Source organism: Gopherus evgoodei, chromosome 5 (assembly GCF_007399415.2).
Source record: "Gopherus evgoodei ecotype Sinaloan lineage chromosome 5, rGopEvg1_v1.p, whole genome shotgun sequence".
Classification (NCBI taxonomy): domain Eukaryota; kingdom Metazoa; phylum Chordata; order Testudines; family Testudinidae; genus Gopherus; species Gopherus evgoodei.
The window spans coordinates 102,857,149-102,870,211 of record NC_044326.1 but is presented as its reverse complement, the minus strand read 5'-3'; the positions used below and the strand labels follow the sequence as shown (position 1 = coordinate 102,870,211).

Below are 13,063 nucleotides of genomic sequence, written 5' to 3'. Positions count from 1 at the left end.
AATTTAAGCTAGAAATTGAGCTTAGAAGGGTCCATGCAGGTCCCCCACATTTTTAGTCTAAAGTTCAAAGTGGGGGGGAAAACTTTGACACATCTAAAAATAAGTCTCAGCCAATCAGTTATCAATAAGATGATGCAAACAGATGGACGTAGAAGCTCTTTGGGGCTATGAATGTAATGTTTTGCAAAGTGCTCACATACTTTAAGAACTATACAATAATTAGCTGCAGTGTCCTAAAGGCCTGCTGAAACTAGAAGATCAGGGATCTACAATGGTTGGGGGTATTTGTATTCTAACAAGTTTATTGCAAATGTGGATGGGAAAACCATGATTCTATAACCAGGGTTATGAACAATGTTGTACAGTAGGTCAAGCCGGGTCATTAATCCATGCCAGCCTCTGCTCAGCTACGGCCACCTCCTACCTGCAGGCAGGCTCCTTGAGATGATCCAGTGAGTGATGGAGGTGGGACCTTAGGGGGAAGAGGTGGAGCAGGGGCTGAGCCTTAGGGTGAAGACACAGAGAAGGGAGCAGGGCTTCAAGGGAAGAGGCGGAGAAGAGGCGTGGCCTTGAGGGAAGAGACAGAGAAGGGACTAGGCCTGTGGGGAAGAGGTGGTGCAGGGGCAGGGCCTCAGGGGTCTGGGTACCAGCAATTATAGGTGGCAACCCTAAGTGGGGGAGGCTGGGCAAGAGGTGCTCAGGTCCCATTGTGACTGAGCTTAGCAGTTCCAGAAGAGGGGTTACAGGGAGTGTGTGGAGGAAGCTGTGGGGGAGGGTTGCAGGGGAGTTGGATGGGAAACGGGTTCTTACTGGAAATTTCTAAGGGAGTAGGAAAGGGGCAACACTCTGAAGTTTTGCCTGGGGCAGCAGACTGGCTTGAGTGGCCTTTGACCTGAGGCATAAGATCTCCAGTACTCCTCATGGGGTCATTTGAACCCATATCACCCACTTCACGCAGCAGTGGTATAATTGCCGCCATCTGGCCTTTCAGATGCATCCAAACTCTGAACCTTTGGGATTTCCCTGTCACTGGGTTTATATTGTATAGAATTCTGCTCTACTGATGCTGGGGTTTGCTTCGGTATGTTTTTGCACAACTGCATCTTCATGACAGTGTTTGTTGGTTACATACACCTATATTTTATCTTAATTTACTTCTTTGTGGCACGGACTATGTATTTGTATAGCACTGAGCACAAGGGGACCCAGGTCTAACAGGGATCTAAGCATTAGTGTCATAATAATTAATGTAACACACATTTTAAAACCCTTGCATGTAGGATTTAGTGTTGTGTTGGTCCAGTAGAAGAGCGATTTTTAAGAAGAGTCAGAAAAAGGCATTAACTTTATGGTTCTGATCACTGACATATTATTTTAAAAGACATGAGTCATCAGCATGTACACACATAACTCTGGAAGATAGGATCCTGGCTTATTTGGAAAATAGTCTATGGTAAAAAAAAATACTAAATTGGTGTCAACTATGGTTTTTCTGTCAATTATGATTTGCGTGTGAAGCAGGTAACTACAGTTCTTAGTGTGGGGCATATATGCCAACAGTCTCTGTTTTGGAGGGATAGTCCTTATTTGGCAAAAAAATCTCTCTCATTTTTCAGTTCTGTCTCTGCAAAATCCTTTCCCAGACAAATATATTTCAGTGGAAATAAAGACATAATTTGATCTACCTCAATATAATTTGGCAGGTGGTGTGGGGAATTTAAAATAGACAGTATGTTATTTCTGTAATGGCAGCTTCTTTCCCCATGTAACAAAGATGAGAAGTTCAGGATGATGGAAAAAGACTAAAAGAGGCTCTAGGATGTCTAGGCTATAAGAAACCTTACAGAACCGAGAGATCTTGCAGCCCTTAATGTAGAGTTTTACCTAAATAAGTGCCACAGTGGTTGGAGTAAGGGCTGCAGAGCCCATGTGAATTTTGTGCAGAATCAAGCCCCTAATCATAAAATATTTGCTTTGGCATTACACTCTGTCAGCGGTGAAGGCCATTCCTGGAACACAAACTCATGTTCTGTTAAGGTTATCTCATAACCATAAGGTTTTTCTCAGCATTAAAGCTTTCCTTCTTACTAGTTCTGCTTCGCTTCTGTTATCCAGCAATATTTGGGATTACTCCTGTCCAGAAGGATACATTCGTTCTTTGTTCAAATGAAACTTCATTCTATTCATTCCTACCCATTTTTCCCCACTCACTCTAGATCCACTTGTATTTCTTCTCAGTCCTCCATTGTGTTTGTAATAAATTAAGCTGGCTGTGATCTGCAAAGATTAATGAGTCTTTTCCCCTCTTTCATATCATGTGTAAAGACGTTAATTAAACAAAGTGGTACTCAACATTGATCCTGCAGGACCCCATTAAAAATTTTACTGCAACTAGATACATCATTTATATAACCACTCTATTTACAATCTGTCATTCCCTGATCCAGGCTTTTTTTAATGTAATGTAGCCTCAACCATACAGCTGGTTTTTGTGAGTTTACCTTCTGCGGTATTACAGGGAACTGCATATCATGAAGAGGAAGCATTGGGTAATATTTATCATTGTTTAATCATGAATTACCTAACAGAGATGCTGAGATATATAAAATAATTAGTGTACAGTGAAACTAAAACATACAAGTCAAAAAGAGAATAAAAAGGACTGATATGTAAACCAACAAATACATTTCTGGGCAGACAAATACACTCCTGAAAAATGAATGAAAAAATTGACTGTCCAGTGGTGAAACAACAATCACACTTCATCTTCATAACTTGTAGAAAACATCATTCAAAATGTGTGTGAATAAAAAATTGAAACAAAGTCATTGTGTAAATGAAAAGTGTAATTTTGCTGCTTGATGATCAGATTATATTACTCCTATAGAGTGAACATCAGCAAAACAACTATTATCTGTTACAGTGAATAAAATTGTTTCCCATCCATTGTAGGGTTAGTAATGCTCACACTGACACTTTTTCTGTATCTCTTGACGCATATTAAGTATAAAAGCAATTTTGTTTCAAGCAAAATTGCTTTTTAATGGTTTACTCAATGAGCATTCAAAATATCAAGAACCAAAAGGAAAATATAAATCAAACAACTGTAACTCAGAAGGTAAAATACAGGAAATTATGTAAAGCATCTGATGACCTTACAAGTAAAGTCAACATTAAAAAAATAGAGGCAAACAAAAAAGATGTCTCACCTTGAATTCTTTTTCAATGTTGGCCAACTTGGCAAGTTCGTTACTGAGTTCTAGAGCTGTGAGAACTGGGTCTTCACTGGAAAGGGACAGGTAAGCAGGACTAGCCAGGCCTTTGTAGGCATTTATCCTCGACCTGGAGTGACTAAAAGAATCATGCTTTTGCTTTTCAGTGCAGTCATTGCATTTGCAGAAATAGTCGTGAGGTCTTTCTATCCTTGCTCCTTTCATTAACAACATGTGCACAACCTCGTATTTTTGGCAGTGGGCAGCTAAAATGATGGGGGTGATATCTGGTGAAAAGCGGGTGCCATCTTCGTCATAGGAATAAAAATCATCATCCTGGAGCTCCTGCTCGCAAGGACTCAGAGTCAGTCGCTTGTTTGCTGCAAAACCAGGATGATTCAAAATTGCTTCCACTATCCGGATGTACCCCTTGCTGATAGCGAGCAGCAGTGCATCTCCAATTCGTGCCAAGTTTTCCTTCTTCAGCAGAAGTTCTGTCACTTCCAAATGCTCATTCCCTACAGCCAGCTGCAAGGCGTTTTGGCCCATATAGTCAACACAGTTGACATTTAGTGTTTTTGACTCCTCCAGCATTTTGCGCACTACGGGAATGTTTCCATACTCTGCTGCATCCAGAAAACGCTCCTCTTCAGCAGTGAGGCTTGTGCCCCTGTTGTTGAACATGAACGCTGGGCCTCTAACAGCTTGCCGTCTTCCCTTCTCCCTCATCATAGTCATACGTCTCAGAGACGGGCTTCCTTCAATGGACCTAATAAGCAGAAAAAATAAAATAATTGTAGACTATTATAGCAGTCATTTCCTTGGCAGATTCTTCTGCCAGCCGCTATAGACACTGATGACTTTGTCTTGTGTCATTTGCCAGCTGTCTGCCTGTGTCTCCCTCTGTCCTGGCCCTTCACCCTTTATCCTTGCATAGAAAAGGCTTCTTGGTAGAGGAGGGGTCACAGACCTTTATATTGTCTCTTGCTCACAACTGAAAAGTGTTCACAGACTCATTTTCTGTAGGGCCATTTCTCCTCAAGGACCATGGTAAACTATTTTTATGTGCAACATCATTTCCTTTTAAAAATATCTTCTAAGCACGTTCAATAGGTACACATAGGAAACATCAAGTCCTGTATCCTCCCCACAATAGTGGCACAGACCTGATGGTTTAGAGCAGGGGTCGGCAACCTTTCAGAAGTGATGTGCAGAGTCTTCATTTATTCACTCTGATTTAAGGTTTCGCGTGCCAGTAATACATTTTAATGTTCTTAGAAGGTCTCCTTCTATAAGTCTATAATATATAACTAAAATATTGTTGTATGTAAAGTACATAAGATTTTTGAAATGTTTAAGAAACTTAATTTAAAATTAAATTAAAATGCGGAGCCCCCCAGACCAGTGGCCAGGACCCGGGCAGAGTGAGTGCCACTGAAAATCAGCTCGCGTGCTGCCTTTGGCACGTGTGCCATAGGTTGCCTACCCCTGGTTTAGAGAAAGGCAAAATGCAAACAAAACATATGGTACCTTGCACCACATGCAATGTTGTAAGTGGGGAAAACTTTCCTTTCTGACCCTGGCTGGTGATCTCTGAACATAGACTGGACAAGACCAATTACATATTTTTTAGCATGCACCACTACCAGTATTTGGCCAAGTTCTAAAAACTGTACTCAGCCCTTACTAACTTCAGTCTGAGTTTTGCCTGAGGAAAGACTAAGTAAAAGGAGAGTGAGGACTTTATTATTTGGTCCATTGTTGCTGGTCACAAAGTTATCTCCAATGATGCCATTTTACTGTATGACAGCTAGTAATGAAGTCGATATCTATTAACAGAAAATAGCTTCCGCCACTGTAAGCCATGTTTTTATTATAGGTGTGGCTGGCAGCACCATCTGCTATTAAGGTATTAACGCTTCCAATTATAAGATCTTGTTTTCAGTTGCTTATAATTCTGACAAACTTTAACCATTTGGGCTTAAATTTTCCATGCTGGGTGTCTGTCTCAAGCTGAATTATTTTGGAAAGTTTAAGCAAAATGGTTCAGTTATTTCTGGACATAAGATTAGGGGAAAATGCGTAGTTTTGTCCATGTTCATGAATTGGTTTTAAGAATTATTTTTAGAAGTTGCTGTAGAAGTCTCCATGTCTTGGAGCAGGGACTTGAAATTTAACAACGGGTGGCCTTAGTGTGAGGGATATGCCTTTTGCTTTTCCTGTGAAAAGTCACTCACATTTGACTAGGCTTGGCAGAATTCATCTTTTATTTTATTTTTTATAATTTCAACAGATCATATCAATGTTCATTTGAAGCATTTTTTATTTTTATCAATTTAAATTTTCACAGTCCTGGGAAATTATTTGTATGTGGGGGTCAGAGCAGAATAGTGTACAGTAAATAAGGCCTTGGGCTATACATTGAACAACAAGTAGTAATAAAATATGAATTAGCTGTTCATTAAGTACAGTCCATTTTATGCACTGAATGAGTCAGGAGTCGTGTGGAAAAAAATAGTATGTGATGATGTAATTAAAGACTGCATCACCATGCACATGGGGCCGAATTAAGGTTAAACAGACAACCTTAATTTGGGCATTTTCTAACATTTGAGTGCTTGACAATGCAACCTTCATAACAGTGTACTCTGTACCATGGCAGTACAATCCAGTCAACAAAGAACTCTCATTGACTTCAGTGGGAATTCAATACAAGGTGCAAAATTCCATTCATGATGTAGGAGGGATGCTGCTGTTGCAGCTGTCTGCATCAGCCCATAATATATTGAGCAAAATAAACTCTTTATAACTTTATGAAAGCTACAAGCATCCTGAAAACACACTGGTCCAGCCCCTGGCTATTTTAGCTAACAGAAATGTGCTGTTTCATTGTAAGCTGGATGGTGATATTACAATATTAATTACCAATGGCAGGCCTCTCCCATGATAAAGTATTTTATCTTATTTAAATGTTCACGCATGATCAGTGTTTTTGTATAGCAGCAGTGACTTGTGTGGCATTACCACGTAGTCTATGCAAAAAGAAATTCTGTTTTTTGAAACATGCCAAATGGCTATGCCCAAGAAGACACATTCATTAACCTTTGCTCCTGAACCTCTTTATTTATGTCTACAAAAAGGAGAAGCTGTGTTACAAAGAGAATTTGTGACTTTGTGCTAAGCTCGGAACTGATTTAGGCATATTTTACATGTGAAAGCATTTTGAGAGAGGTTTGACTGTGGAGTATAGGTGATGAACAGTCAGTATGCTATCACCCTCTTGTCCTTAAGTCACAAATAAAAATTAGACTATAGTAAATATAAAAAGGCTACTTAAACAAGATCATAACTAATATTTGACATGCTGCTTGGTTTCTCCCGTCTTTCCCATCCAAAGATGTAATGGTACCTGCAGGGAGGATCGCTCTCATATATTGTAATTTTTTTATTATAATTTTATTAAACAGCAAATAAAGACAGAATAAATTCTTTTATGATTAATCCTTGATCTAAAGAGGTTCTAACAATTCACTTTGCAATGCACCTATCTTTTATGAAATAAGTGTTTAACATACCATTCATTTCTCAAATATTCAATACATTTTTATTTCCCGTTCTATAAATCATGCTTTCAGAACCCACTGCTAGAGTAAATAGACTCATTTGGTTTCTTTGGAGGAGATATATCCTTCCAAAGGCAAAATGTGGAGTATGTTTCATAGTATAATCTCCAGTTTCATAGTATAATCCATGTTTATGTTTTTCTAGGATAACATGAAATAGGGACAGTACATCTCCTTCTTCCCTTTTGTGCCACCCACTCCCTCCGTAGTATGGGCATGCTTTAGAGTGAAGGAGAAAACACTCCGTGAAGTCACTTAATCCTAATGAGATACAGCAGGCACTTTCAGAAGCAATAATAATATGTTCCTGGTAAGTCTGTGATTCATTTACACACAATGAGGTTTCAGAAAATAAACAAATAAAAACTATCCTACTTCTTAACCATATTTTTGTCCACAAAATTCATCATCTTTGATAAATAAAATAGAGGCATTAAAGCCCTCTTTTCTCTAGAAAAAGATGCTTAAGAAGTCTCTTCGTCTTGTGATTTGCATACATAATACTATCACATTGGAGTGCACTGCTTTGTTACCTGAACACTCAAGTCTGCTCCTGCAGCTAAATTTTCCCTCTAGATGGACATATTGTTACTGCTATACACTAAGCTAGAAACATTATACTTAGCAGTGACAAGCTGGGCATTCAGCTGTTGGTTCCTTTACTTTTCAAATGTAATGTGATAAGCTGCTGCCCTCTGCCACACCAACCATACCTTTTAACCTTCAAATCTGCCGAGTGTGACTGACAATTGAAATGTGTGACAAATGACTGAAACGTGGGACACCTGTGCTTTACTGCTCATTTTGTCATCACTGACAGATAATGTTTAACTATAAAACTTGTTTCTGAGTTAGTTTACACAGTAAAAACACAAAATTAACCAATTATAAAAAAGAAAACTAGAGAAACAGAAATTGCATTATTTGCAGCCATAAGGATCCCTCACATAAGTTGAGAGCAGGGACTTTAGATCCCCAGTAATGACTTCTGTAATTTGAGATTAAAAACAGGGCTACCCAGAGGATTCAGGGGGCCTGGGGCAAAGCAGGGGAGCTGCAGAGCTTGTACTCACCCGTGGCCGTCCGAGTCTTTGGCGGCATTTCAGCAGCAGAGTGCCCTTCAGTTGCTCCGCATCTTTGGCCACACTGAAGGGCCCCCTGCCGCCAAAATGCCACAGAAAACCCAGACTGCCACTGGGCCATGGCTCTCAGGGCATTTCGGCGGCAGGGGGCCCTTCAGTCGCTCCACGTCTTCGGCAGCACTGAAGGGTCCCCCACCGCTGAAATGCTGGCCAAAGACCCAAACTGCCACCAGGCCAGGGCTCACAGTGCCTGGGGCAAATTGCCCCACTTGCCCCCCCTCCCTACCCCTCCAGGTGGCCCTGATTAAAAAACCAACTGCCATCTTCTTTGGACCAGCTAGTAAGGAGAGAAGTGACAACTGTATACAGTAGAACCTCAGAGTTACGAACACCAAAGTTATGAACTGACCAGTTAACCACGTGCCTCATTTGGAACCAGAAGTATGCAATCAGGCAGCAGTAGAGGCAAAAAAATATATAATAATAAAAAAGCCAAATATAGTACAATATTGTGTAAAATGTAAACTACTAAAAAATAAAGGGAAAGCAGCATCTTTCTTCTGCATAGTAAAGTTTCAAAGATGTATTAAGTCAATGTTTGGGCATAAATTTTTGAAAGAACAACCCTAACATTTTGTTCAGAGTTATGAACATTCAGAGTTATGAACAACCTCCATTCCTGAGGTTGTATATGTGTGCGTAAGAAGGGACTGTTGTCTACCAGTTACAGTCAGAATAGCTAAGCACATCAGTAAATCAATCGAAAAGCAGCATAGATGAGGCTTGAATCTGCTGTATAAAAGACATCGTTTATATTCCCAGTTCTGTCAAAAGTAACCTTCTGCAACCTCTCAGTTAACATTTTTATAGTGGAGGGAATGATACTAGCTTTGTTCGGAGGACAGCAATGCTGAGGCCTTGCCCAACAATAAATGTTTTGAAGTGCCCAGAAATATAAATACCTGTCAGTAGAAGAGATGAACTTAAACTCACGGCCTCTTGGCTCAGTGCACATTCCCCTAAACCCAAATGTATAACATGAGGATTTCTTTCTCTCTCATCTGTGAAATATCACCTGGCTTGCTGGAACAGAGATGCTCACTCACTTGAAATGCACTCACATAACCTAGGACAGCTGAGCAGTCTGATCCCAACCCACAGTAGAACACTGGTCCATTCTGAAGTAATCTCATCCAAAGTGGATATAATGAATCATTGTTAGTGGAAGTGCTGGTTCATGGCTGTGAAGACAACAGTCAGATCATGTCAGCAGAGGTAAGATACGGTAAGATATTCAGAGGAAGACATCACTCCATTCCAGTCCCCTCCTCAAAAATCTTTAAGTCATTTTTTTTACCATCCCTATTTGCTTAGGTACAAATAAGCTCAGTGGAAAGAACAAGTCATATGCTTGACAGGAAAAATAAGTTTACAGCTAGACAGATTCAGGGCCAGATCTGTGCAGACACAGCACAAGGGAAACAGCCTATTCAGAGAAGCAACATGGTAAGGGGTGGGCAGAGGAGAACATTAAACTCCCTTGCACTTCTTCCCCTGATCTGAGCTGTGATTGTCAATGGAGTCTCAGGGAATTAGGTGTGTTCTTTGACAAGACCATTAGTATTTTGTGAAATCAAGATCATAATCCAAATGTTATTCTAGTGCACATTTGGGAAAAAATACCTTTCCAGTGACACATGGCATAGCCTTAGTCTAGAAAGGGCGTGTGCCTGAACATTCAGAATGCCCAAGTGATATATGCAATAGAAGAAGTGCTGACCAGTAGCTAACCAGTTTGTTAGCATGAAATTACTTAATGATCAAGGATCACACTACCAATATAATCCCTTCCTTCTTTTACAGTGTTTTATCAATACTTGTCTCCATCATTTTGTCTTGTTTACAAAACTATGATGAATAGAACCAGAACCCTGGATATATGAATGTATAGTATACATCATGTAGCAGCCCAGCACTTTTCAGTACATAACTTGGATAGACATAACGGGACTGGGAATCAAGAAACCTGGGTTTTATTCCCAGTACAGCCACTCACTTGCTGTATAACAGGGGTAGGCAACCTATGGCATGTGTGCCGAAAGCGGCATGTGAGCTGATTTTCAGTGGCACTCACACCAGGGCCACCCAGAAGGGAGGGCAAGTGGGGCAATTTGCCCCAGGCCCTGGGCCCCGCAGCGGCCCCCACAAGAGTTTTTCAGGGCCCCTGGAGCGGGGTCCTTCACTCGCTCTGGGAGCCCCTGAAAACTCCTGCGGGGCCTGGGCCCCCGGAGCATGTTCCTCAGCAATTCAGCAGCGGGGGTCCTTCCGCTCCAGGACCGACCGCTGAAGTGCCCCGAAGACCTGTGGCAGTGGGTCCCAGGGCAGAAGGACCCACCGCCACAGTGCCAGGCCTTCGGCGGCAATTGGGCAGCGGGGGATCCTTCCACTATGGAACCTGCTGCCAAAGTGCAGGATCTTTGGCAACAAGACTCCAGGCCCCCGAATCCTCTGGGTGGCCCTGACTCACACTGCACCGGTCTGGGGGGCTCTGCATTTTAATTTAATTTTAAATGAAACTTCTTAAACATTTTTAAAACCTTATTTACTTTACATACAACAATAGTTTAGTTATATATTATAGACTTCTAGAAAGAGACCTTCCAAAAATGTTAAAATATATTACTGGCACGCGAAATCTTAAATTAGGGTGAATAAATGAAGACTTGGAACAGCACTTCTGAAAGGTTGCTGACCCCTGCTGTATAACCTTGGGCAAGTCACTTTAGTCCACTTTGCCTGTTTCCCCTTCCATCCTTTGTCTGTTATGTTGACTTAGATGGTAAACTCTGCAAGGAGGGGACTGTCTCTTATTCTGTGTTTGTACAACTACAGCACGTGCCAGGACACCTTATCTCAGTTAATCAGTATACTTATTCACATTGATTTCATTAATATGTGGTACATTTTTAGCATTTAAAATCCTATTTAAAACAGCATTCCAGAGGAAACAACCTGACTATCTAGCAGAAACCCTCCCTAACATGCTATGTTAGTTTGGAATCAGACTGCAGTGTTGGGCATTCAGTAGAGATAACCAAAGTTACATATCCTTTCCCCTCTATACAGTGTTGCTTCAGCATGTCCTATTACGTTGATTGGGGAGTACTAGTATCAGCCCAGTGGATAGTCTCTTCTAGGATAGGAATGCAAGAGCAGTATTCTGATAAGTAATTCCAACAGGTTGAGCTCATCCGAGATACAAAAGCCTTGAGCTGAGTAAACTGGACTCAGGTATAGTCCATGTTGGTGTAATATTCATTTCTTAAGGAAGGGAGTATGCCAGTGGCTCTGTGACACCATTTATATTGTCAATGAAGAGATCTAGAAATTCAAGTCTCTTGATGCCTGAGCCACTGGATACAAAGCATAATACAGTGTAAAACTCCTAACCAGGGCTGGTAGAATGTACATATATTTGTGATTATCACATTCTAAGTGCTACTCTAATTGTTGTATTTTAAAATCTTCCCCAGTGTGATTTTAATTAAGTATGTTTACAAGCAAAGAACACATTCTGTAATAATATATAACTCAAAAAGTGTTTATTTGCTTAGTAATGAAAACATTTAATTAAGAATTAATTTGACTTGAAATTGTAAGATATTCAGGTAATCCTTGGGGACCAAAATATTGAAGTGTTAACCAAAACTATAACATATTAAAGGACTGAACAATTCCTAGGCACCACACACAAAAACTGGGCAAGCCAGTCCCTTCCCACTCCTCTTTCTCTAGCTAGACATTGTATTGATTTTGTAAAACAGACAAAAAAATTAACATCTTTACAAAAGTAAATGTATTTCTGTTGCAGGTCAGTCCTCCTATTAACCATCATGATGTTTTCAGAAGGTGTCAAAACTTGAAATAAACTTACAAGATGCAGTTCAAAAGTTTGTCCCTCTGCACAGTTATTTCAGTTTTCTATTTTCGGGGGGTGATTCTATCAGCATAGATTTTGAACATATTTTTCACTACATGAAAATGTAAAAATATTTTTGTACCTGTGTGGAAGTAATAGTTTTTTTACCACTGGGACAAGATAACTTTATTAACTCCCAAAACTTTGACTAAGCCAGCAACTGGATTTTCTCAGAAAACTATTTTACTAGGCACAAAACATCATATAGCTGACTGTTATATAACTGCTGTCAATATAAATTAAGTTTAGCCAGTAGGATATTAAAACATCCTCTCTTAGGATATGTCTTGGATTTTGAGTAACCTTACTAATAAGTTTGGTAAAATATTTCCATCCTGGCTTTTGCAGAAGGGATCTGTGCTGTGTCACATAAAACAAATTTAATTTTTAAAGTTTTGTGTGAATAACAGTGGATTTAATAGAATAAAGATTGCCCGAGAAAACCTGCTCTTGGTAGGATATATAAACAAACTGATAAACCATCGCATTTCTCTCCTGTTTTCATCCAACAAAATCCTTTGCAATATTTCATCTGCGTCTGCTGGGTGTAGCTCTAAGAGGTAAACGCTAGTAAGGGATAAGGCAAGGCAGGAGCTCAAATACTGCCTGTCCGGCGCAGTTTGGTGGAGTGAGCAGGAGAGACACCAGGGGGCACTGCTGACCCTCGGTCTCCGAGCTCCATCCTTGGGCCTCCTGCCTACCACGATAATCTTGGTGGATATGGGGGGGGGGGGTCTTCTTCATTCTGCATGAGAAACAAACTGAAAGGCTGTTTTACAAATCCAGGCCACCCCACCCAGCCTAAAGAAAGGAGAAAGCATCTATCTACCGTATCTAGATCCAGGCTGTCCCCTTTCCTCTGGGTTTCCCCCGCCCCCTGCCGTCTTGCTTCAAAGCCAGATGTAACTCCGGAAATGAATGGAAGTCAATTTTTCCTCCAATTCAAAGAGACACATTCTAGCATTACATTTAATTTCCCAGGAACAGCAAATCTCACTGACCTCTCTGCAAGTGGTCCAAGCACCCGCTCTGCCTATGTAATTCTATTGACGCAGCATCCTTAACTTTCCCGGTCCCTTGCCCAGAGTAATAAAGCAAACTCCGTGGGGAGGGGGTTTGTAACCCCATCATCAGGGCTGTACTGAAAGCATCCACCCCAAGGCTAGT

General features: G+C 40.6%; 1 protein-coding gene across 1 annotated transcript in view; it reads right to left on the bottom strand.

The window, feature by feature from the left end:
- The window catches only part of TRPC3 (transient receptor potential cation channel subfamily C member 3), a 53,270-nt gene that overhangs the window by 39,374 nt on the left and 833 nt on the right, over positions 1-13,063 (bottom strand). The window contains exon 2 of the mRNA XM_030564260.1: positions 3,210-3,981. Coding sequence (XP_030420120.1) covers positions 3,210-3,981 — 772 coding nt within the window. The remainder of the gene's footprint in view (positions 1-3,209; positions 3,982-13,063) is intronic.